Below are 26,614 nucleotides of genomic sequence, written 5' to 3' on the forward strand. Positions count from 1 at the left end.
TCTCTCCCCTTCCTCACTCCAGGGACGGAGATCATTTGAATGCTGAAAATTCCAAGTTCATTTTTCAGCATCTCCAGTTAAAAGAGTCTCTGCTGGTGAGGTTTTTCTGAGGCTTCTATCTGAGGCCTGAGCAGATCACAGTGAACCTGCTGGATCAATGACTTGATGCTATACGGCATACTATGTCTACATAACTTTTCTTGAATTGGAATAGTAGGAGATTGTCATGAAAAGGCATCGCAATGGAATGTATTTTGCTAACAGGGAATGCTTTCATTGCAAAACATAACTCCTCAAAATGTTTGTGAAAAATGATGAGTTTTCTGATTGCTCTTCATTCTCTGTTTCAGCACTGGTTAACCGAGCTGGAGATCTTTGCTATGATCTTTGCAGCTGCCATCCATGACTATGAGCACACTGGAACCACCAACAACTTCCATATTCAGACACGGTGAGACCATTAGGAATGATCAACAATGGAACGAAAAAGGGGTGGAGAAGGGAGCCTGTGGGATGAATTCAAAGTGTACGCATGGCTTTTTCCACAGAAAATCGAGGTCTTGCTTCTGACAGCTGAAGTTCAGCTCCCAAGTCTCATATTTAACCAATTAGCAATCTTTAATCTGATTTTAAAATCTGATTTTGACCATTTTGGATAAGTGAATCACTTTGAATTTAGTGAACTTTATTTAAGTATTTAATTAATCTGTTTACGTGCTGCATGTCTTGAAAAAAAGAGGGCTGTCTTAAATTCTCTTACAAGTTATTGTTATATACAGTAGCAATAAACCTTTTTCAGTACCATCTTCATTTCGGATAAATATGGTGTGTAGTCTTAACTATTACATATCAATTATCCCTTATAACAAAGTCTTCAGATACTTGGGGTAGAACTTGTCATTACAACATCCATGTGGCTGCCACCATTAATGTTCTGCCTTTCCCTGAACATTGCCAAGAAGAAAAGATGATCTAGAACATCAAGATTTCAATGCATGCATAACTTGCAGTGGTTAAGAATGGCAGACTCTAATCTGGAGAACTGGGTTTGATTCCCCTTTCCTCCACAAGAATGGCTGCCTCTTATCTGGTGAACTGGATTTCTTTCCCTGCTCCTTCACATGATGCCTGCTTGGTGACCTTGGGCTAATCGTAGTTCTCTCCGAACTCTGTCAGCCCCACCTACTTCACAAGATGTCTGTTGTGGGGAGAGGAAGGAAAGGAGTTTGTAAGCCACCTTGAGTCTTCTTACAGGCGAGAAAAGCAGAGTGTGAATCCAAACTCCTCCTCCTCCTTGGTTTAGATGTTACAAAGCAGAATTTTAAAACAATATATGTAGCTGTTGTTTCTGGTGGCATGGTATGTCACAGTATCTTATTCTGGCCTTAAGTTGGACATGAATCCATTTTTAGAAATTTTCCATAGGAACGGTTTAGATTAGGCTGTTCCCAGATAACAAGATTGGAAAAGTTGACTATTTTAGATTTCTTTTGTTACGAAGAGGGTGTTGTTAACCAAAGCTTATGGTTCCTTCTAAGCATGAAAAAAAAACCTGAGTGTGTGGGACCAATCCTAAGCCAGTTTTCTCAAACCCAAGCTCCATTTTATTCAGTAGAGGGAGCGGGAGAGAGTGCATAAGTATTGGTATGGGTGCAAAGGCAGTTGAAACACTGCCTGGTGCGACTGAAGCCCCCCAAAGCATTTTCACATGATGGCTTGAAAAAGTTACCCCCTGTTATGTGAAAAACTGCCATCTTTCCACATGGGCCGATTAACATTTGATCAGACCCACAGAGTGACTGACAGGCTGATTACAGATATGGGGAATGCCCTCCTTCACACAACAATGAAGAGGGTAGAAATTGACAGTTGGGCAGATTATTTTATAATATTTTTTACTGCCAAGCTAATTCATAATGAATCTTGAATGTGAAAGTTCTTTCTGGGGTGGGAGGAAAACAGCATCCATGTATACTTAAATGGAGTCTTTCAATGTATAGGTCAGATACAGCCATTCTTTATAATGACCGGTCTGTGCTGGAAAACCACCACCTTAGCGCAGCTTTTCGCCTTTTGCAAGATGATGAAGAAATGAACATTTTGTCTAACCTCTCCAAGGATGATTGGAGGTAAGAGTCCCTTCCGGCACCTATCAGCATGATTATTGCAAGTGTACCCCCCCCCCCCCACAATCAACTGATCAGTGACAGGGTCCTTGGTGTTCAGAGGATCAGAATGCTGGCAGGTAACTGAAGGCACAAGTAGTGTTCAAAATGTGCTAAAGGCTATCAGCGATAGCCACAATTATTTTAAAAATTAAGTTGTTGTAGATGGCCATAAACAGTTCAAGTACCACAGTTGTATCTACATAGTGCTGTCAGCTGGTCTAATCATTAGAGTTCACAGAACAACTGGGCTATAACAATGGAGTGTGGAAAAACCAAGGTAATTAATACTAGCAAACACTCACACTTCAAGCTACAATGCAGTAATGTAAAGTGCATGCATGTGCAATTTTAATCAAGTAAAAGTGCATGTCTATCCAACTAAAGTGCATATAACAGTAACATAACTGCATATGGGAAACACATAAGCAGTCCACATATACTCAGTCTGCAATCAAAGCAACCGTTCTGTACAGTGCTGAGCAAGATTCCAAGTACATAAGTCTCAAGTCCAAATAGTTCCATGACGGGTTTCCAGGTCTACTCCCATTTTGTGGTCTATACTTCACCAGTATATATCTATGTGCTTGCCAATTAAGGGTAAATATATTTCCAGAGCTATAGTATAAATTAAACATAAGCATTATACGTAATATTAATAAATGGTTGTTATAAAATTCATTCAATAATAGTTGTTAAATGGTTGTTATAAAATTCATTCAATAATAAATACATTAAGATATTGTTCCTTCTGTAGGTAAAATGTATCAAAATATTTAGAACAATATATATTGTTTAAAATTTCTAATTAATTAATTACAACATACAATATGCATAATCAAAAGTTAATGCTTACTTTGTGAGAAAAGGATGTCAGCTGTTTAGGATCAGGGAGAAAGATAGTATAGAAATGATATAAATGGAAAAACATACTACAGATTAGTGCAATTTGCATTGGACAGCTAAGCAAAAAGTTTCACATGGAATATCTGTAACTTGTGCCAGAGCTGGATAAATATTAGAAATAGTCAGATGCAAAACAATTTTGGAAGGTTTGCTCAACCAAGTCCTCAGAGAGTTGTTGTGGGTTAAAAATGAAGGAGTAGTGAACAATGTTAATCCTTTGATCCCCAAAGGAGAAGAAAGATGGGCTATAAATGAAATAAATAAAATAAATACCTTGTGGATGGCACAGAAGAAGAAGCAGAATCTGAGATTGGAACTGCTACATCGGAAAAAGCTGGATCTGCATCAGTAGTAGAACTAACAAGTTATTGGGATGTTGTGTGGTTTATGGGCTGTATCCTCTGAAGATGCCAGCCACAGATGCAGGCAAAATGGCAATGCTACTGGAACACGGCCATACAACCCGGAAACCGCACGACATCCCAGTGATTCCGGCCATGAAAGCCTTCGACAATAGCAAGTTATTCACACACACAAATTATTCAACTCATCATTTCAAAGTGTTATTGCTCCTAATTTTTTCGGCTAAATTCAAGCTCAGTAGCATCTTAGATGCCAACAAGAGCTTTCGGATGTAAGTCTGGGTATAAGATTTTGAGAGTCAAAATTCCTTTAATCAGATCTGGACGTGAATCTACCTATTCTGCCACAGACCAACATATTCCACTGCAGGCCAACACAGACCAACTCTGAAACTAATTCTGTTAAGCAACATTTCAAATCCATTATTAATATGGAATACAGAATACAACAAGAGCATTGGATAAACTTAGACTTAAAATTTACATAACACAGAGATATATGCACAAATAAGTCCCTTAAGCATTCTAAAATGTCAACACATGAAATTTAGCCTAGCAAGGTGTGATGGATTTTGCAGTTGGTGCTGAGACCCATGAATTTTCATCCGAGATTAGCATTTGGGCCAGCACCAAATCAGATTGGCCAGCGAGCCTATTAAACAGAGGAAAAATAAATCTGAGAGGAGCTCTAAGGGAGCAGAGCAGAAAAATGGTGGTCCAAGCACGGAATAGTTTGAGAGGAGCTGGAATATAATGGTTATATTCAGGAGCTTTTTGACATACGTTCAGGAGCTTTTTGACATATGTTTAGCTCTGAATGTGTCTCTCAAAATGCTCTGCCTGTGACTTTTGAGCCCAGTTTCTGGCTTTCCAGAAAACTCTGCGGTGGCTGCTGTTGAAATCTGAACGCCAGGAGAGATGGATACTTATCCTCATCCAACACTGCTCTTCTTATGAACTGACATTCTAATATTGCCAGAAGATGTTCTTGTCTCTATTGGATTTTGGATTTTGTAAAACTGTGGTAGCTGCATGAAACTCCATTCAAAATGTGTTTCATACTTTTATTCATGATTGTATTTGAAATTCTATTAATTCAGTTCAACTGATTGAGCTTGGCTGCTGCATTTTGAACTGACTGATGTTTCTGGACAGTTTTCCAAGGCAGCCCCGTGTTCCATGCAGTTTGATTAAATGAAACATAGCAGAAAAACTGTAGTGGCAAATGCAAGATTGAAAAGATGTCTAGGAAACGTTGTTTGGTATATATTTGGAAAATAAATTTAATCTCTATCACAGCTACAGTCAGTTAGGGACAAGTGAACATTCCCCATTCTGCTTTGCTTTAGATTTGTTTGAAGTTTTGTCAACTATTTTGATCCCCTATCATTGATAGCCAGTACTACACAGTGGTTGAGGTATAGGACTAGGACCATGAGTTCTAGTCCTTATACTGCTGTTCTAGTCCTTATACTGATGTGAACATCACTGGCAGTGCAATGCTATGCAGAGTTACACCATTTTATGGGGTTTAGAAAGGTGTAACTCTGTTTAGAGTTGCACTATGTATGACTCTGGATCAGGGGTAGGGAACCTGCGGCTCTCCAGATGTTCAGGAAGTACAATTCCCATCAGCCCCTACCAGCATGGCCAAATACATTCTTTGCTTTTTGCTGTCCATTTTTTTGTAACGTGTACACTTTTTTTTAATATGGAATTTATACATTCAACAAATGTCATTTATACCTATGTGTATAATACGTATCTGTATAATGTTGATTTATTGATGCACAAATAACCCTGAAAAATTCTTTAAAAGGGAAAACTTTGTGGGAGAAATGAAAGTGTCCTGAAAATACAATATCCTGGGTTTCACTTGTACAAGGCAGAGGTATACTCAAAAGAAAGTTTCTTAAGAGTCCCTAAATATTGAAATGGGGCTCAGTTTCGACATGGAGGCAGGACAAAATTGTTTCCCCAAATATGGTCCTCATTGTGTAGAGAGTTAGCATTCATTGTATCATCTGCTGGGGCCAGTGGATTGGGAGTGGGAGCCACCAGAATCATTAATGATTGCCAGGGGTACTATTGGAATATGTTTCGGCCTCTCTGGAATCACTTTGGTACTGGAACATCACGTTTCGTGGAAGACAGAACATTCCGATGCCATTTTCTGAGAAGCAGCAGGCTATCTCTCTGGAAGCAAGGCAACATCAGCTAACTCAATTGCTCATTCCAGGTCTGCTACTTGTGACCGATACGCCTCCGTGCTCTTAAGCCCTTCTAAAAAAACGATAATGTGAAGTGCTCAATGACGCACATTGGAGTGTAGAGTGAGAATGTCATAAGTAATCTGGAGATAGACGGACCAAAAAAAAGTGTATTTCTTACATGTTTCTGACCCTTTCTCTCCCCCTCCCCCCCCTTGATTTAATCTCTAACCCAAAAGGGAATTCAGGACTCTGGTGATTGAGATGGTGCTGGCGACAGATATGTCCTGTCACTTCCAGCAAATCAAAGCCATGAAGAATGCATTGCAGCAGCCAGAAGGGTGAGTCACCTTGTGACACTGTGCAGCGCAGGGCTGGATTACAGCTGGTACTTTGCCACTTCATTAAACAAGCTGCAAAAAATATCTCTCTTGGGGAGGGACCCAGCATTTCTCACGTCTGTGCCTATTTCTGTTCATATTGATTGAATCCACACATATACTCATAAATACACACATACTTGCTCCAGAGGAGCAAAGTGTCCAAAACAGTGTAGCATAGATGAAAAGAAACCGAATCATAGCAACTTGATTAGATCAAGGATTTTATTGCTCCACTGAACGTGAGGCCAAAGCAGGAACACTTTCTCCCCCATCATATGACCAGCATTCTATGAACTTTGTTTATATGACAAGGAGGTAACATTAAAGGCATCACAAATGTTCCCTCCTAGTGCTGAAAGACAGCTTTTAGCTTCAGATTAGATAGCACTGGGGTAGAAGAGAAAGAAAGGGGCTGTTTCCTTTCTTTCAAGAATGCATCTGCTACATTATTCCCGCTTAGTAGTTGCAAATCATTCTTGGGAGACCTGGGGGCCTCCGTTAAGAAACAGGAGTTCCATCTACAACTCCATAAGGAGAAGCAACATTTGAGCTGGTAGCCCCCTGTTCAAGCACCAGGTCATCACCAACCCATGGGATGATATTTACTAGACAGACACTGGCTTTTTCTCCACAGAACATTTAAAACATTTTGCAAACATTTTGAGGGTGTTTTTTTTGTCTGCATAGCATGGAAAAATAAAGTGTTTCAGGTGAAAATGTTTTTTTCTTTTTTAAAAAAATATCATTGTATCTTTAAAGTTGTGGAGACTTGAAATCTGTGCAGTCTTGCTGATTCTCATATTGTGTCTACGAAGCTTTGAAGATACCCCACAGAAAAAAAATTTTAATGGAAAAATGACATGTTTGCATAATTGGCAAGCAATACTGAGCTTATTACTGCAAATCCATGCTCTATGAAGAGAGACTTGGGGAGCTGGGTACGTTTAGTTTGGCAAAAAGAATGTTAAGGGGTGACATGATAGCCATGTTTAAATATTTGGAGGGATGTCGTGTTGAAGAAGGAGCAAGCTTGTTTTCTGCTGCTCCAGATACTAGAACAAGGAGTAATGGATTCAAGGTGCTGGAAAAGAGATTTCATCTAAACATTAGGAGGAACTTCCTGTCAGGGCTGTTCAACAGTGGAATACACTTCCTTGAAGTGTAGTGGAGACTCCTTCTTTGGAGGTTGTTAAACAGAGGCTGGATGGCCATCTGTCAGGAGTGGTTTGATTGTCTGTTCTGGCATGGCAGGGGATTGGACTTGATGGCCCTTGTGGTCTCTTCCAACTCTATAATTCTCAGATTCATTTGAAGCTACTTGTCTTCTCTGCCTACTGTTTCTGTACCAGCCATGATGCACATAATAACTTGGCAGAATGGGCTGCACTGGCTCTTTGTTCTGTTCTGGAATTCAACCATCTTGGCCCAGATCCCAAGTTGCTAAATGAGACTCTGAAGATGTGTTTACTTCTCTGATCTTATTCCACTTCCACTTATTCCTACTTCCCCTCCCCCCAATAAGATTCATTTTCCACAATTACCACAGCATTTTAGAGAGAGATCTGGTTTAAATCACTATACTTGGTGTTTGTCTCCATTTTTGTCTCCTAAAATGAGAGCCAGGGTCGTGTAGTGGTTAAGAGCAGGTGGATTCTAATCTGGAGAACCGGGTTTGATCCCCACTCCTCCACCTGAGTGGCAGAGGCTTATCTGGTGAACCAGATGTGTTTCCACACTCCTACATTCCTGCTGGGTAACCTTGGGCTAGTCACAGTTCTGAAGAACTCTAAGCCCGACCTATCTTACAAGGTGTCTGTTGTGGGATGAAGAAGGGAAAGGAGCTTGTAAGCCACCTCGAGTCTCTTTACAGAAGAGGAAGGTGGGGCATAAATCCAAAACCTTCTTCTCTTTAAAAACTCTTTTTTTTATTCTCAGATCAGATTCAGATATAGGGGAAACAGGAGGAACCATAAATACTCTTGCTCATTCTGATTTTCTGTTTCTCATTCGAATAGTGATTTCACATATTCCCTTAGCTGAAGTTGTATGAGCATTTGCACATTGGACCTGCTGTCCCTCCCGCCTCTATCACCATCACACCGAAAATCATGTTCATGTTCACTGAAAATCACACAGCATGAATCCTTTTTATGGCCAACCATTTTTTCAGTCATCCACCTCAGAGTAGAACATTTTGTCCTTCACAGAGGGAAGAAACACAATAAAGTTATTGCATTCTGTGGTAGAAGGAAGATTGGATAGAAATTAAATGAGTAAAGCAATACTGAAGTTCACAACTGGGATGTGAATGAAGGTCATGCTAGAAAGTAGCCAGTGTTATTATAGAGAACATACTCAAGGAGGTAAATACAAGATCAAAGCACAAAGCTAAGAGTCAAAGCTGACATGTCAACACCATTGTTAAGAGCCTGGTTGCAGTCAAATGTCAGCTGAGACCAAGGTGCTGGTGGCAATTTGTCTAATGAAATCCTGACTCTGTATATCAGGATCTTCTTGATTTTTTAGCTGTAAAAGTAAGTCAGGTAATGCTTGCTTATATTGCTGGTCTGGATTGATTTCCCTTCAAAAGTACCCAGAAAAATGTAGCAAAGGGATGTGTTAATTTTTTCTATAGCACACCCAGTCCAAATATTAAGAAAAGCAGGATTTGTTTATTTCCTTCTCCTTTCTAGCTTCCCAATGTACAATAACTATCGATTGCTTTGACATCTGACAGGCAAGATATAGTCACCGTAAACCATGATTGTGAAGCTGGTTTCAGTTCCAGTCCATTGCTGATTTGCAGTTACATAGTTTGGCCAATTCAGACATCACAATAAATAATAGTTTATAAGGGAAGCAAGAGAGGATCTGAAGCATGTAATAAGTATATAAGAAGATCCCTGCTGGATCAGACCTTTGATCTATCTAGTCCAGCACCCTACCTTACACATTGGCCAACCAATGGACTTCTGGAAGTCCAACAACGGGGCATAGAGGCTGAGGCATTTTCCTAATGCTTCCTCCTGGCATTGGTTTTCAGAGGTTTACTTGGACCAACTTGCCCCCCTCACAACCACAATGAGTAGCTCACCCTGTTCTCCTTGAACCTGCCTAATCCCCCTTTAAAGCTGTCTGTGCCTGCCTGCATCCTGTGGCCATCACTACATCTTCTGCCAGTGAATGATCACAAAACCCATCCACAATGATATCTGAACTAAGCATTGCAAACTATAATTCTCCAAGTTTCTCTGCAGAAACCATTACGTGGTTTGAAAGTGACTTAAATCCACTATGTATATATGCCCTATTTTATTTATTTATATGAAATATTTGTAAGTATGTGTTCCTCCCAACCCAGTTCCTCCCAATCCTTTTTTTTTTAATCCACAGCCTTTATGGCATTATAAATTACAGAGTTAGTAAAAAGGGGCATTTATCTACTAACTGAGACATTAAAATATTAAAATACATTAAAACAGCGTTGAACATTCACAACATTCACGCACACATAAAATAATTTAGCCGTTACTACTATGTAGGCAATGATTGCGCCTGACCAAGTAGTTCCTCAAAAAACTTGCAACATTCTCACAAACAAGATCACAGGAACCGTTGAGTAGAAAATTCATAACAGATGGTAGCCTAACATCGTTTGAGCTCTCTATCAATGGACAGATGTATATAGAGCGTAACGACTCGTACATTGGACATTCCAATAGTACATGTTGAACAGTCTCAACAACGGCCATATTACATTGGCATAACCTGTTATCGTATGGAGTGTTATTGTACTACCAAGCCAAGAGTCATAGCTGCTAGGCAGAGCGTTAAAACGTAGCCAAAGTGTAATGCTTCCTGCGTTGTTTGGGGTTGCACAATATGTACAAATAGTTGGCACAATGGTCTGATCGGACAATTCCCAAGGCCTGTGGAGAACAGCTTCCCCCCCCCCTCCTGCACCATTTCCAGTTTCTCTTTTTCGACTAAAACAGATTTAATTTCATTTTGAATTCTGATGGCAGACATAGTTTGGAACTGGTCAGCTGTCAAGCCCATGTTGTTAAGTTTCTTATCTATGTCAGCCAACTATTTCACAGAAGCAGATTCTGATAAGAGTTGATGTATAAAGCTATTGGGTTTGGGCTCAAAATGAATTTGGGTCCAGTACTTAAATGTTCTTGTCCATGCCATCAATTCCATGCTATTTTGTCCAGTTTCTCTACGTAGGGTGTCATAAGGGACACACCTTGGTGACCCTAAAATTCTTCGCAAAAAGTATGCCTGTACTGACTCAAAAGGTGATTTAATTTGGGTAATCCATATTGGGGCTCCGTATAATAGCTGAGGGATTATCTTTGCATTGAAGATTTTCAGTGCAGCGGGGACAAATTGGTGTCCTTTAGAATAGAAAAATCGGAGAATCGCTGCAGCGTTCACCTTAGCTTTGTTCTCTGCTTGTTTGCTGTGGGGGACCCAAGATAGGTTGTAGCTGAATAGGAGCCCCCCTCCCAATCCTAAGGAACACTGATGCATGAAGAGGATCAAATCACTGTTGCTATTTGTGTAGATATAAATGCATGATCAGATCCAACCAGAGGCGTACCAGGAGAAAATGGCGCCTGGGGCAAGGCCTTATTTTTGCGCCCCCAGGCCCCACTTATAGTCTCCTCCCTTCCCTTGGCCTCTTCCTCTGGTGGGTCTGGGCTGAGGGGTGCCCAGCGGGCAATGGTGGGATTAAAATAATTTAACAACCGGTTCCGGTGGTGGGAATTCAAATAATTTAACAACTGGTTGTTTACAAGCACCATTTTAACAACCGGTTCTACCAAAGTGGTGCGAACCTGCTGAATCCCACCACTGCCAGTGGGCTTGCGGCAGGTTCCCAGCCCAGACCACGGCTTGCCACCACCTGCCGGCTTCAGTGTGTGGGGACAATTTTTTGCACCCCTCCACATAATCAGATGGGTGCTGCCTAGGGACATTCGACACCCCATGTCCCTCTGGCAGGTGTGCCCCTGGATCCAACTGGCTTTTTCACTCAGTCTTTCCCAATTCCCCTCCCTACTGCAGCCCCCACTTCACATTACTTTCATACAGGCAGGTCCCATAGTTCTCTTGGTGGCCCTCTCCTTCTTTCTTTTATCACCACCAGCTCAATTGGTCGGATCCAATCCATGATATCCCTTAGCAAAATACCAGGAGCAGCACAGACCGAGATTATTACACCCAAACTCATTTGTGCATCTACACAAAATCTAGCAAAGCAAACAGTACGAACTCTAGTTCCACTCCCCATTGCTCATTTAACACCATGGAATGACTCCCATCACCTTTCCAATCAGGAATGATGGTACAGACAACTAAATTTGTTCCGTTGTTTGGCCCTACAGAATTGACAAACCAAAAGCCTTATCACTGATGTTGCATACGGCCGATATCAGTCATCCCGCCAAGGCATGGGATCTCCATCATCGCTGGACCATGTCATTGCTAGAGGAGTTCTTCAGACAGGTGAGCAGGACAGCTTGACAAACGGCTTTGCACTTTTGTGGACAGGATGATAAAGCGGTTTCAAAAAGTAGGTGGAAGGACAATTGCCTACAGTGTTACTCCTTTCTGAGTTGGCAGAAAGGCAGCAAATGCTAGGAAAAGTGAAATAAACATGTATGGAATCTTTCAAAAAACGTGTTAGAACAACACTTTACTGTTAGGCATGGTAGCATCTGAAATACTCATTATATTGTAGTACTTTATGTACAGTTGTACTGCCTTCATTGGTATGGAGAATGTGTGAAATATTTGAAATTCTCCAAAGTAGTTCTACCTAACTTTCCTCATCACTAACCATTATCTTCATTATTTGAATCCAGTACACCTTAGAGGCCAGAAAGAATGTTGAGGTATAAAATTTAAAGAGTCAAAGGTCCCTTTTTCAGGTACAGAGGCCCCTTTGACTTGCATAACCTTATACTTCCAAAATCTTGTTGTACTCTAAGGTGATATGGGATTTGAATCTAGCTCTTCTACTGCAGACCAAGGTACGACTGAAACGAGCTCCATTTCCCTCAGGAAACCATCTCCATGATAAATCAGATGACAGGCCAGTAGAACAAAGAAAAATAGTAGCACTTTCCTAATGACTACCGGGAATGATTTAAAAGATTATGCATTTACCTAGTCTAGTGAATGTAACATCTTTCTAATGACTGATTTATTCCCAGCATCACATTTTAAGCCCTGTGGAGATTTCACAGAGAAAACAAGCCTTTACTTTAGATCATAGGTGTCACTCGTGGCCCTCGAGATATTATGGACTACAGTTCCCATCATGCTGGCAGGGGATGATGGGAACTGTAGTCCATAACATCTGGAGGGCTGCGAGTTTGACACCTGTGTTTTAGATGAAGAAGAAACACAGAGCAAAGCCTGTCTGGCACCTTTTAAAGAGTAGGGAGGCTTGTGTGACTGAACGAGTACCTCAAAGGCTGTAAAGATCACTGTTAACTTTGAACAGGGTCAACAGGCCAACTTGGGTTTAGTATTTTCCTTGGAACCAACCTCAACCTGTAGATGGTCTGTCCCATTCTGTTCTAGCTGCAGCTTCCAGAACATTTTCCCAAGCGCTCCCATACAGAGCACATTAAAGTGATTAATGCAGGAGGCTACCCTCTGAGAACTGGCCATCGCTGGTTCACTCATCTCTAAGTGTGGTGACCCAAGTTAGTCAGCAAGAGAAGAAGAGTTTGGATTTATACCCTGCCTTTCTCTCCTGTAAGGAGACTCAAAGGGGCTCACAAATTCCTTTTCCCTTCCTCACCCCACAACAAACACCTTGTGAGGTAGGTGGAGCTGAAAGCAGAGGCCTGTGATTAGGCCAAAGTTTCCCAACAGGCTTCATGTAGAGGAGCGGGGAAACAAATCCAGTTCACCAGATAAGCATCCACCATTCATGTGGAGGACTGGGGAATCAAGCCTAGTTCCCCAGATTAGAGTCCACTGCTCTTAACCACTACAGAAACACAAAGGGATGTCTAATTATGAAGATGAGACTGTTTACCTTTTGATAACAATCTCCAGAACTTGCCTTGGATAAACAAGCCGTCTTCTACTGACCTTCCAAGCATCACTGAACAAGATACAATTTTTATGTCCACCTATATTATTTGGGACCTATCATAAGACAACATCTGTCTTGAGAAAAATATTCATTTAATTATGAAGAACTATATGTTTGATAATTTGTATATGGCCTGACTGTTTATCAGTTGAGATGTAGGTGGTGAGTTGGTTCTTTTTGTGTGTGTGTGTGTGTGTGTGTGTGTGTGTGTGTGTGTGTGTGTGTGTGTGAGAGAGAGAGAGAGAGAGAGAGAGAGAGAGAGAGAGAGAGAGAGAGATAAAGGCTTTGCCTAGGTGTAATCCCATGAAGCCCATGGCATCCCTCCCACTTGATGCTGGTATTGATTTATTTAGAACAAGACCCCTGGTCTGTAGGGAGCTTCAGCTGAGTAAGCAGCAGCTCTTTAATTACAAATGTTAATGCATTATTTTATTAGATAGATGTTTCCAGCCATCTGCCATTTTCATTTTAGATGGTTCCTATCAGGGAGTAGACCCCTGAGATTCTTTTGCAATCTCTCTCCATTCCTTCCACCCCCCACCCCCACCCCCACCCCCACCCCCACTCCATACACACACTTCAGGCTAAACATCATTTCATGCTACAGAGCTAAACTTCAGCCAGTCATATGAAAAACAAGCAATCAGAGTGACATTTGTATTGTTAGACCATGAAATTGCTGGTATGCAGTCGTTAAACAGAGATCTGCAATTGATAACGTTCACTTACAAGAAGTTTCATAATATCTACACATAGTGTTTCACAGGAGGTACTGAAGTGGGCATATTACCCCTTTTGCATGTTTTAAGAGTACTGTTGCTGTGATTCTCCTACAGTTTTAAAGGATTCCGTGGCCTTTTCGATTTTTTCCTTTGCAGTAGGGATAATTTCAGCTTTCTGTATCTTCGAAGTGAATATTTCCCATAAATTGGACATGTTTCTCAGTGGTTATTTGCCGGACAATTGCAGGATATCATTAGGGTACATTTCCCCATCAAATATTGGATCATATTGAAACCTGGTCTATGGGAAATTCTGTGAGCAGTGTGAACACATGTCAGGGTGTTTTTATTTTCCTTCTGTTTTCACTAGTATTCATGAATATCACAGGGAAAAATCTTTAAAATAATCTAGGTGTATATTTCTGGTATCCCAAGAGTCAGGCATTATAAGAAACTCACACTCCTGTGTTCAAAAAAAAAATAATCGAAAGTCACCACTCATTTTATTAGTTGGGTATTTTCTGTTGTTGTTGTTGCATAAGGTGGAAAGTCTCTCTCTCTCTCTCTCTCTGACCATTTCTGCACAGCACAAATAAAAGAATGTTCTGAGGACATTAAAAGAAGTGTTTTGGGGAGGAAGTTCACACAGCTTTTCTCTCAAGATATCTTCAGGACACTTTATTTCTGTTCAACCCGGGGTTTTGTGAAAATACTAAACTGGCCATCTTTTCCCTTCAAAGTGGGTTGAAGATGGCTCCTGCTTGCTTGTGCAAACAGGAAACGTTTTATGTCTCCCACATAATTTTAAAGCTCTTCCTTTCATTTCTGCCACAGCTTGCACACACCATTTTCTCCTGCTTGTGATTCTCTGTGCCGCTTGCCATTTGGTGAAGGTTTCCCTTGGAGGTTTCCTGTGCTTGTAGCTTATTCACTCTCCATTTCCTTTTTTTGTTTTTGTTTTGAGGGAGGTGTCTTTGTAGCTAAGACGACACAATTCAAGAATCTTCAATACGTGCATATTTCAAGTAGTTATAGCTTCAGCCACCTCCCTCAATACAAAAAAAAAAGGAAAAATGACTCATGCGCCAAATTGGCAGTCAAAACGAACTTTATTCATGAATTTTTACATGGGAGTGATGGGCAGATGAACTGCAAACAGGGGAAACCTCCAACAGAAACCTTCACCCAGTAGCAGGCAGCATGAATCACATACAGGCGAAAATGGCAGGTGCAAACTGCAGCAAAAACGGAAGTGAGAGCTGGTGTGGAGGGGGGCCAGAAGGCAGGCAGGCAGGCAGGCAGGCAGGCAGGCAGGCAGGCAGGCAGGCAGGCAGGCAGGCAGGCAGGCAGGCAGGCAGGCAGGCAGGCAGGCAGGCAGGCAGGCAGGCAGGCAGGCAGGCAGGCAAAAGAACAATTTTCCCTGGCAGTGCATTTTTGTCAGCGCTATGACAAAAAAGCCAAAACAGTTATTTTTAAAACATCTACAAGATGTTTTATTTGTGCTGTGCAGAAATGGTCTCTTTCCGTTTTTTTGCATATATGTGTGCATGAGTATTCCAGAAGTGTGTAAGTGCTCTGTTCCAGATAATTTGGACTAAAACTAGAGAAATCCCATAAAAATTAGTACTTTAAATGCTAACAAAAATTTGCAACTGCTTGGAGAAAAATTGAATTGTCCCTTTATCAGAGGCTTAATGTGTGGACTTAGGCAGTTGAATCTTTTTATGGCATAAGTAACATCACCTGGTAAATAATATCTCATTTAATCCCTACCAAAGGTGCAGGACATTTTTCATCCAAGCAGTTGGCAACTTGCATACACCAAGGACTAGTTTTCAATAGATTCCTTATGTCTTGTTTTGTTTCTGTATTGTAGACATATCCAGTCACACTCTTCATTTGCCCCTTTGGCTTGGTAAATTGGTAATTCTGTCTCAATCTATATTGAGTTGGAGCAGAGCAAAAGCACTTATCCCCTTAACATACACATAAGGTTTCAACCTCTCAAACAGAGAGGTGCTATTACAATTAAAAGTTTGTCCACCAGTCAAAACTACAGCAGACCACTGAGTTCCCCCACCCCACCCCCGCCTGTTTGTTCCTGGAGGTCAGTGGACAACATGGTAGGAACCTGTAATTAATGAAAACTTCTTAAGGAAATTTAAATTCCCTGAAGTTTTTCAATTGTGATTAAGTTCAGGCCATTGCCTCAAGAAGAGCTGGTCTTAGTTGTGATGAAATCTGATGCTCTAAAGAAAACAACAACAAATCATACAAGGCATGTCTAAAGTAGTTCTCTGGATTATAAACCCACATGAGACATCTTAGAAAATTGTAGACAATGGCTTAGACTCCTCAGAAGTTTTCTAGTGGGTGTAAGGATTTCTACCGACAGTGCATGACTTTCTCACACACACACCAGCAGCCTTAAATGTGCCCTGAAATCCTCTTCCAGAGAACCCTCTCTTCTCCAGGAATAGAATTGGAGGACATTTCAGTCTGCTATGAGAGGAAGGTAAAGTTGCCAACCTCCAAGCGGGCCCAATGATCTCCTAGAATTACAACTGGTCTCCAGATGACAGATAGCAGTTCTCCTGGTAAAAATGGCTGCTTCGGAGGGTGGATTCTGTGCAGTGGTAGGATTCAGATAATTTAACAACAGGTTCTGTAAGGACTCAGTGGTGGGATTACAACCATTCTCTGAGCTAGACAACAAATTAGCTACCGGTTCTACCAAATAGGTGCGAATAGGCTGAATCCCACCACTGATTCTGTGGCATTAAACCCCTTCTGCCCCCGAATCCTGCCATTCTTAGACTCCACCCCCACCACCCCAGCAAATCTCCAGGAATTTCCTCACTCTTAGTTAGCAAAGTAGAGGATGGAGAGGATGCTCCACAAGCAGAAATCATAGGGTAATGTTGACTCAAGTCAAAATACAGTAAGAAATGTTAGTTTAGAGGAAATCAGAGGAGTGTAGCCTGCATTATTGCTCTGTTCTAACATGCTTGTTTCTTTTTTATTTCACAGGGTGATAAAGAAGCAGAATTAGGGCTTCCTTTTTCCCCTCTGTGTGATCGTACGTCCACTATGGTTCCTCAGTCTCAAGTAGGTAGGTATATCCAATAAAACTAAATTTACAGCCTGTGTGGAGGTCTTCATGGATAGGACTGGAGCTCTGGTTTTCTATGGAACCAACTGTTATGTTTGGGTATAACGTAAATGTGACAGTTCAATGACAATTATTATCAGAATAAATCTTTTTAATATTGGATGGCCTGCAGATGTTTCCAACTTGAGGGTTGTTTATGGCTACCATTTTAAGCCGCTGAATATTGTCTCATGCTGTTTTTATGCCTCTGCCATATTCTTCACTTGTTTTTATGGCTTCTTTTTAACCCTGATAATTTTTATGTCTGTGGTTGTTTTCATTATTTTAATGTTGAGGTTACTGCAAAAATATCTCCTCGGACCTTCTAAATAATTAAGTGGCCCATTGTCCCTTTCCAAGATCTCATGCACTAAACCTTGTATTGGTATGAAGAAATAGCACATAAACTGTGCCTTCCAAATGGAAAATGTTGAGATTACACTTCGCAGCAGGCAGCTACTGATTCAGCCATGACTGGTGGGGTTATGGTTCCAGGTTTTCTGACCTCTACCATTAAAAGGCTGCTAGTCATAATAGATGGCACCAAGGTACTGGTCTGAGGAAGTGGATTGAAGCATCTCCCTGTATCGAGGACACAGAAAGATGTATCCCTTTTAAATCTGGCCAGAAGTATCAGAAAAGTCCTTCTCCTTCATTGAACAAATCATTTGTGAAATTAATAGTGAATCACGCTGTGAGCAAAGACAATTACAGCAATCCCAGCCAGTGCTACAAACACTCAACCAGTACTATGCTGAATTATATCATTATGCGCCATTAAGCATTTGATGTGATTTGCAGAACCTTATTTTATCTAACCAGTGTTAATAACTGCATTCTCTCAGTAAATCTCACGTTCCCATAATCACTTAATGTCTTCACGCAGAGACTTTGTGATTAAATCGAGAGCCACCGTGTTCTTCGTTGCTCTGCTCAGATTAGAAGGTTCCCCCCCCTCCTCAAACTAAAGATTGCGGAAGAATATTCGACACTTGTTCGTTTTCTTAAACAGTAGCAATTTTCTAGAGAAAAGTAGTTGATTAATTTTCTTACAAAGGATACCAATGACTTATTATGCACATGTAATCTGCCTCGTGGTGAATATACCTTTCCTTCGGGGCTGTTTTCAAGTTGCACTCAGTTTTTAACCACTCAGACAATCAGGGCACAGCATGTCTCAAAAGCCCCGCTTTTCTAAAAGCAAGGAAAGCTCAAATTTACCCCCTTGCTCTGGAGGGAAAGCGGAAGAGATAACACCGTGAGAGACTATCGCAGGTTTTCTCTCTCCTCCCCCCTCCTCCACCTAAGATCTACCCGTTTGAAAGCAAACAGGATTTTTTTGTTTAAATACCAGCATTCTATTGATTCAAGAAAATATCATACAAATGAAGCATTGAAAGAACAAGGCATTGATTGTTAAACACACATGCACGCCCACATTTCCAACAACATCCTGTGGCCATCGCCGGCACCTCCGACCCCAGCAGCAGCAGTGGCAGCAGCTTCTGGTTGCCCTGCACTGTCCTCTGCTTCTTCCGGATGAAGGAAGCAGCAGCTGCTCCAAAGTGCTGGCCCTGGACAAAAGTAGGTGGCTCGGGCACACTGAAGGGAGCCCTCAAGGCTGGCAGCGGGAGCCGACATCTGTCACTTCCTCTGAAGGCAACCACATAAACAACCACAGGGAAACTCCACTCCGAAGCGAACTGCCCTAGGGTAAGGTGGGAAAGAATAATGGGACAATAGTAGTTTAGGGTGGAAGGTTACTGTACAGAAGCCACTGACTCCACAGTGATCAAAGCAGAAAATAGGGCGAGTAGGTTTGGATGTGGGGGCTCATTATGCTGTTACAGCACCCAATATCCTATCCCCGCTGAAACTCTTGAGTTTCTTACAGCTGCCTCAAATTATCTGCATCCTACTGCTGCCTTTTCTAGCCTATCCTTTTTTTCAAGGAGCTCTGAGCAGTGTATATAGTTCTCCCCCTCCTGATTTTATCTGCACAACTCTGAGAGTTTTGCGAAAAAGTGACTGGCCAGGGTCACCCATACCATTTCAGGGCTTTGAATCCAGGTCAGTTCAGAGCTAGATGTACCGTTGAACCTTTATACTACACCATTTCTCTTCACCACCTCCTATTTACACTGGATGTCAACTTGTCTAGCAGTACATTTCAGTGTTCTGCATGGATGGTGCTTAGATAGGTTTGACAGAAACTTAGCTCTCTGTTAGATTTTAAACTACAAACAGATTAAGTCACACTTAAATGGGGCTTGTTTTCTTGCACCATGGTTACATGTTACACTTAAGTATCTAAGCTGTGGCTGCAAAGCAGAATATGAAAGCATGATTTGAAGTGGGTTGCAAATAAGGATTTGCATTAAACTCAGTTCAACATTTCCATCTGCCCTGAATAGAAAAATGCCTTTGGGAGCTACACTTTAAATTGCTGACACATGGGAAAAAACCCTCAAGAAATCTTGTTTAAAAAGCGAACAAAAAGAATGTTGAAAAGTGTACACTGAAGGAGTTTTTCATTATGTTGTGTTCCTGGTAAATTCAACAATGCTAACAGCCAAGGTGGTGTAGTGGTTAAGAGCAGTGGACTCTAATCTGGAAAACTGGGTTTGATTCCTACACATGAGTGGTAGACTCTTATCAGGTGAACTAGATTTGTTTCTCTGCTCCTACACCTGAAACCTGCTGGGTGACCTTGGCCACTCCCCAAACTTTGAACTATCTGATGCCATTCCTTTGAGTAAAAACCGTTCCTCAATTACTGCTACCCATAGTGACTAGAAGGAGCCTCCACATTTAGAAGTAGTATACCTCTGAAAAGCATTGCTGGGAGGCAAAATTAGGAAAGCCTTGGCATCTGTGCTTTGTTTGTTGGCTCATGAGGGCAGCTGATTGGCCACTGTGTACAACAAGCGGTGGACTAGATGAGTCACTGCTGTGATCCAGCAGGACTCGTTTTATATCCACAACAGTGTCTGTTTCAATTCTGAAGAGCTGAATGACCTGCTGTTCCTTCAGGCTGAAGCTCATCAGCTTTGGAAATGAAACACTAAAACTCGAGTGAAGTTCCCTCTAGAAACTCTGGCACAAAATTCAGGACGCATTGTCTTTGGGCTTTGTATGGTGGCTTAGTTTACAATGATTTCTTTGGTTTGTATCCTTTTGGAAACAGTGATGGATGAGCTTATTCTGAAAGACTTTTTAAACAATGAGATTTGCTGTTGGAGTTGCCAGAGCCTTTGTGTTGCTGGTCTGTGGAACAGTTTGGTCTTAGTTGAGGTTGTAGTATCTTATTTATTTATTATGTTATATTTCCATTTATATCCCGCCCTCCCCAACAGGGCTCAGGGTGGCCAACAACAAGACAACAATATAGCAGTAAAAATCAATTTCGATAATAAAACAATAAAACAGTAAAACAACCACAGATGGCGAAGACCCTCCCCCCACGGGAAGCCTGCGATGATGACAGGTCAGGACGGTTGGATAGAGGGAAATGCCTGGCGGAAAAGCTCCATCTTGCAGGTGGAGCTGAGTTGAGTTGTAGTGGGTAGGGATAAGCTTAGCCATTCAGCTTTCAATTCACCCTTTAATCCTGTCAATATACAGGAGACTCTGATAGCTTCAACAACAGGCTTCTCCCATCTGGGAGAAAAACCATACTAATAGAGAACGCCATTACACACTGGTGGATTCCACCCAGGGCTAATATAATGGGTGTAGGATGCAATATAAGCCATTTGGGTTGGAGGGACCAAGTCTCCCCTGTTTTGTTTCCCTCAACTCGGGATTTTCAAAAATCACTAAACTAGCAATCCTTTGCAAAATCCCAGATTGAAGCCAATCACGCACGAACAGCCAGGCAGGAGGCACTTTATTTCCCTCCCTTCCACCATGCCATCCAAAGTCAGGCCGTTTCCGCATGGGCCAAAAACGGCGGCCTGGGGGCGGTAAAAACGCCGCCCCCAGGCCGCCGTTCGCACAGGCGGCGCTGCTGAAATGCAGCAGCGCCAACCTGGCTGCCCTTCCCCTCCCTCAGGGTGGTGTCAGGCCGCCCTAAAAAACAACCCTTTAAAGGGAACAGCGTCTTCCCGGCGGCGCGGTGCGAACAGCACCGCCGGGAATTGATGTTGCTTCTTCATTTACTGCTGGCTGTCGCTGGCTCGAAGTCTCCTCACTGTCCCTCCCACCCCTGGAGGTCGGAGGGCAGCGCATGGGCTTCGAGGCCAGCAGGCCGCATCGACGGGACAAGGTGAGGGAAAGGAGAAGCAGAGGCGGCTACGTGGAGCCGCCTCGTCATCCGCCGCCTTCTCCTGAGGTCGCCAGCATGCTTGCGCGGCGACGCAGCCTCCCCACGCCCGCAGAATTTTTGCCGGTGGAAGGCCTGGGGCCGTATGAAACGGCCCCAGAGAGAATCCACCTGCCATCAATACAGGTCCTTTTTCTTTTCTTTTTTAATTTTGTGTGTTGCACATGCACAGCTACACAGGTGCAACTGATCTTGTTGTGGGACGATCGGCATGGCTGTGGTGGTTCATTTCTGTGCAGCTATTCATGTGTTGCAGGAATTTTAAAAAAGAGAGAAGTGTTTCCGTGCAAAGGTGCAAAAGCAACCCAGATTGTTTCCATGGGCTCCAATTGCTGCCTGCACAGCACACATATGAATGGAAAAAGATACAACCCCCCCAAATTAAAAAAAAAACAGATGGAAATATAGTGTGAGGGCTGATATGAGCTCAGAAAATGGCACCGATAAGAACGTCCAGGAGGTATAAGAAATGTCTTAAAGACATCACACAGAAAATGAAAACATTTTCAAAAGGTTTTCAGAAAAAGGAATCACCAGGGAACAGCATGCAAAAAAACCATTTTGAGGCTGGAAATAAAATATTACGGGCTAAAAATGTTGTGGAACTCCAGGAATGGACCATAGATTTGCATCCTATGTCACTCTTCCACATAGTTGGATCCTGTGACTCTTCACATCATGTCTTCCTCCAACAGAGAAAGACTGTTCGTTCGAAATAGTCACTCTTCATTAGAACAAGTTTTTCTCCCTTGAGGAAAGATTTAGCAGAATAGACGCACTTTAGAAGTACTGTTATGTCAGAAAGATGTGATATAACCGGATCCAACCCACAGTATGTTAAGTAACGCAAGAATCTATCTCCTTATAAAAGTCTTATTCAAGTCAATGAGCCCCTTTTGAGACTGTATGTGAACATGTGGGCCAGAATGGAACTTCTGGTGTGAGTTTTATTCCACAAAAGATAGCTGAGGTGCTACTGCTGTGTCTATCATTTCCTGACAAAAAAGGAAAAAATGTAATGAATCCTACTTGGGCTCTGTAAACTAAAGGAAATAAGTGGATTATGTGCAGTCATAATTACAGTTGATATTAGTAATGTTTTTATTGAGAATGGTACTTCTCTAGACATTTCTGTAATGTAGTACCCAATTTGTGTAATTGGGACTGTAAATGGTGAGTAATACAAAAAAATTAGTGCCCATTGCGACTGCCCTGAAATCTACATCATAGATGCTAGAGACATTCTTTTGATACTGTTCCTTAGGAGCTCATTTTTGTTCTCTATACCATCAATATAATTTAAGAATTAAACATAAAATTTGATTTATGGAAACATATGAGAAAGACCATCTGACAATTAGTGTTGCTGAATCAAAGGCAAAACTTTGAATTGGAACATTCATTTTCTCTTCTCCTTGCATATCAATATAAGTCTGGTTAGAGTTTGATTATTATTATTATTCCATAGATTTCATCCTCCAAGTTGGTCATAACCAGCTGTACTAGGAATTTGGCTCAGGATCCTGCCGAACCCACACAGTACAAACTCATTCCCATCTGTCTTGTGCTGAATTGCAGCACTTGCTATTTGCAATTTTTAAGGAATTACCTTACAGCAGCACGGTAATACCTGTCCTGGGTGTAAATCTTCTCTAACGTTTCAAAATATGCTGCAGAGGTTGGTAAAATAAGTATCCAGTTTGCTGGGGTATAGTAGAATAGTGAAGAGACCAGATAAATTATCAGCCTTCGCCAGCATGGCCAATTGGCCATGCTGGCAGGGGCTGATGGGAATTGTAGTCCATAACATCTGGAGTGCCAAAGGTTCACCACCACGGGTGTAGAAGACTGGGGGAAGCAACAACAAACCACCCCATAAACAGTCTGCCTAGTAAATGGCATGATGTGACATCACCCCTTGGGTCAGTAATTACTTCGTTTACCTTAGGTATGTAGTTATCCATCTTAGTAAGTATGGTGGTACACATACAGCTAATCCGTTTGGACTTAGTTGCACTGTGTTTCTTTTTCAGGCTTTATTGATTTCATTGTGGAGCCCACTTTCACTGTATTGACTGACATGACAGAGAAGATTGTAACACCTCTCATCGAGGAAGCCTCTCATTCTGGCATGACAGGGTTTAGGCGTTCCAGGTGGGTATCCGTGTGAATTGTGGAGGAAGAGCTCAGCTTCCAGGTTAAACAGATTTTGTACTCTTTGCATATATGGACAGGACTTTCTATTTCTGTGGGAAGGGACACACGTCAAAGTTTCCTTTTTCATAGAAAACAATTACAGCCTTTATACAGCCTTTATACAGGTGGAGCTCTATAGAGCCTTTGCTTTATAGTTTTTATAGTCATCAATTTTCTATATTCTGATGCTGGCTGCTCTGGAACCTCTAGCTTTATAATGTTGGCTGTCCCCTCCAAGCTCCACCTCCAGTCAGGTGGAGTTTGGGGGTGGAGCCAACAGTATGGAGGGATCGAGAGCAGCTGGCTTCAATCTGAGCTGGAGGGATCGAGAGCAGCTGGCTTCAATCTGAGCTTTGCTAAAGCCAGGCTTGGATCTAGCTCTAAACTGCAGACTGCAGCTTGGAGCTGGGTCCAAATCTGGCCTTAGCTGAGCTCAAATGAGCCCTTGTGGACCCCATCTCCACATGGGGATTGGGTGTGGCACACCCAGCTTCCACGTGGAGATGGGGGCGGGGTGAACTTTTCTTGATGGCCTTCAATTGCGCTTCCAAATGGGGAGTTCTCTACCAGGGTGAAGTTGGGGGGGGGGCACAACCACAAAATGTGCCCCCAGAAGTGGCCCATAGGGCATGAGACCCCCACGACCACTAGATATGCTACTGCAATCATACCTCCCCATATGATCCCACTTCAAAAATTGGGCTGGGGCTGTACCAAAAGAGTGCTGGTATGGCAATAGCAGATACCAAATAAAAAAAGGAAATATAGTGTGTGGGGAAGATAGGGTAGTATTGCCAAGTGGGATCACCTTTATGCCCAGGTACAGAGGGTGGTCTTGGCCAGGCACCTAAACTCTTCAGAGTCGGCACCTGGTGCAACTTATCAAGCAAAAGAAGAAAAAAGACATTTTATTGCTCTGCTATGCATATAGTTGTAGAAAGTATTAACTCTCCCTACATTCTTCACTCCTAGTCTGAACAGCATTAGCTCCTCAGAAGTTAAAAGATCAAGTGTCAAGAGCACTGGGTCGGAAGGAAGTGCCTCACTCAATTGTTCCATACTCACTGTGGACTTCAAATGTTTTAAAAACACCTGGACTGAAGTGGTACAGCAAAACCGGGAAAAGTGGAAAGCACAAGCAACCAAAGGTAACAAAGGAGTTGATTAATAACTAGTAAAATTATTAACCCAGAGCCCCTAGAGGATGGGGCGGTATAAAAGTTTAATAAATAAATAAATAAAAAAATAAAATTAGGGCCCTGCGGGACCTTGGAGAGTTCCACAGGGCCTGCAAAACTGTGTTGTTCCACCGGGCTTTTGGGGGGGGGCGGCCGTTGAGCCCGCCCCTCTTTTGCTGCCCTGCGCACTGGCTATATACTTGGCCATCTGCCTACCCCCTCCCTCCCAGGGTTTGTCCACTGGGGTTTGATGCCAGATGCCTTTTATTATTATTCATTTTTGGTAGGTTACTGCTGCTATAGTTTTAAGGTTTTGTATTGTTTTTAATTGGGGCTATTCGATTTGTTTTATTGTCTTGTTATTTGCTGTTGTACACTGCCCTGAACCCTTCGGGGGTAGGGCGGTTTATCAAATCGAAATAATAATAATAATAATAATAATAATAATAATAATAATAATAATAATAATAATAATAATAATAATAATAATATGCCTGTCATTATAGTGGGGTTAATATGTGCCAAGGGAGACCCTCCCTGCTGGAGAAGCCCTGGGACAGGTGTGCAATGCATTTCCATGTGTTCTATTGTACATGTTCGCTTATCACAGTGCAGAATCCTTATCAGCCAAGATTGAAATCAACGGGCTTTGAAGAGTGAAATTCTGTATAGGATTGCACTTTAGAATGTTTTGATGTTTAAGCTCACCTGCTTGAGTTACTTTCAAATCTTTGTGTTTACGACTCAGTTGGAATCTAAATTGGGTTATGTTGATCTGCATTGATGTACTCTCATATATTAACTGAATATATTAAATATACTAAAGATCCCTTGCATTGAAAACACCAATGAGTTCTTTCTGCCCCTATAGTTGAGCTCAGTCCCCAAGTGCATTGCCATTACTTCTGAGTCATGCCTTCTGAACATGCTGGACTCCTGAAACCTTACCAGATTGTTGTCTTTCATGCCAGTTTGGCAACCCTACATATGGTCTAACAAGGCCAGTATTGTCTACTGTGACTGACAGCACCTGTTCAGGACTTAAAGGGAGGTTTTCAGCTCTACCTGCTACATGATCTTTTTAACTGGAGATGCTGGGGATGGAACCTGGGGCCTTCTGCATGCTAAGCAGATGCTCTGCCACTAAGCCATGGCTATACCCCTAATCCTAACTGTGAGCTGCTAGTGAGAAGAGAGTCAAGAAAGAGGATGAGACAGTCAGGACAAAGAAATACACAGACTCAGGCCAGGCCTCACCTGGCTTCCTTCCCTCTGACCCTAAACAAGTCACAGAGGTAACCTTAAGAGGGTTTCCCCCCAAAATTCATCAGTTCTCCAACTCTCTATTTACATATTCCTTAGAAAAGGTTTTGGGTTCTCTCACTAGTTATTTTAAGTGGGCTAAAGAAGAGAAGAGTTTTGGATTTATATCCCCCTTTCTCTCCTGCAGGAGACTCAAAGGGGCTTACAATCTCCTTGCCCTTCCCCCCTCACAACAAATACCCTGTCAGGTAGGTGGGGCTGAGAGAGCTCCGAGAAGCTGTGACTAGCCCAAGGTCACCCAGCTGGCGTGTGTGGGAGTGTACAGACTAATCTGAATTCCCCAGATAAGCCTCCACAGCTCAGGCGGCAGAGCTGGGAATCAAACCCGGTTCCTCCAGATTAGATACACGAGCTCTTAACCTCCTACACTGCTGCTGCTCTAAAGACCATTAGAAGGTAAAGACTCTACCAGTTGCAAGTAAAATTGATATTTGCTATACCATTAATGGCTGTTGTCAGGAAGTACCAAGAGATGAACCTTGGAGTGAAAATTATAGCAGCCATTAAGGACTGGGGCTGTTTTCATGTGACAGGCCTACTCGTGGAATATGAACTCTTCCCTGTTAAGCCAACA

General features: G+C 42.1%; 1 protein-coding gene across 7 annotated transcripts in view; it reads left to right on the top strand.

Moving 5' to 3' along the window:
* LOC125441354 (calcium/calmodulin-dependent 3',5'-cyclic nucleotide phosphodiesterase 1C-like) overlaps positions 1 to 26,614 on the top strand; it is a 185,575-nt gene that overhangs the window by 120,146 nt on the left and 38,815 nt on the right. For all 7 annotated transcript variants that reach the window (XR_007245830.1, XR_007245831.1, XM_048511891.1 and 4 more), the window contains 7 exons: positions 351 to 451; positions 2,001 to 2,129; positions 5,883 to 5,984; positions 11,420 to 11,540; positions 16,899 to 16,980; positions 23,377 to 23,497; positions 24,512 to 24,687. Coding sequence is in view for 5 of the 7 variants with exons in the window: in XM_048511891.1 (XP_048367848.1) it covers positions 351 to 451; positions 2,001 to 2,129; positions 5,883 to 5,984; positions 11,420 to 11,540; positions 16,899 to 16,980; positions 23,377 to 23,497; positions 24,512 to 24,687 (832 nt within the window). In the remaining 2 variants the exon portion in view is untranslated. The remainder of the gene's footprint in view (positions 1 to 350; positions 452 to 2,000; positions 2,130 to 5,882; positions 5,985 to 11,419; positions 11,541 to 16,898; positions 16,981 to 23,376; positions 23,498 to 24,511; positions 24,688 to 26,614) is intronic.

Source organism: Sphaerodactylus townsendi, linkage group LG11 (assembly GCF_021028975.2).
Source record: "Sphaerodactylus townsendi isolate TG3544 linkage group LG11, MPM_Stown_v2.3, whole genome shotgun sequence".
Lineage (NCBI taxonomy): Eukaryota > Metazoa > Chordata > Lepidosauria > Squamata > Sphaerodactylidae > Sphaerodactylus > Sphaerodactylus townsendi.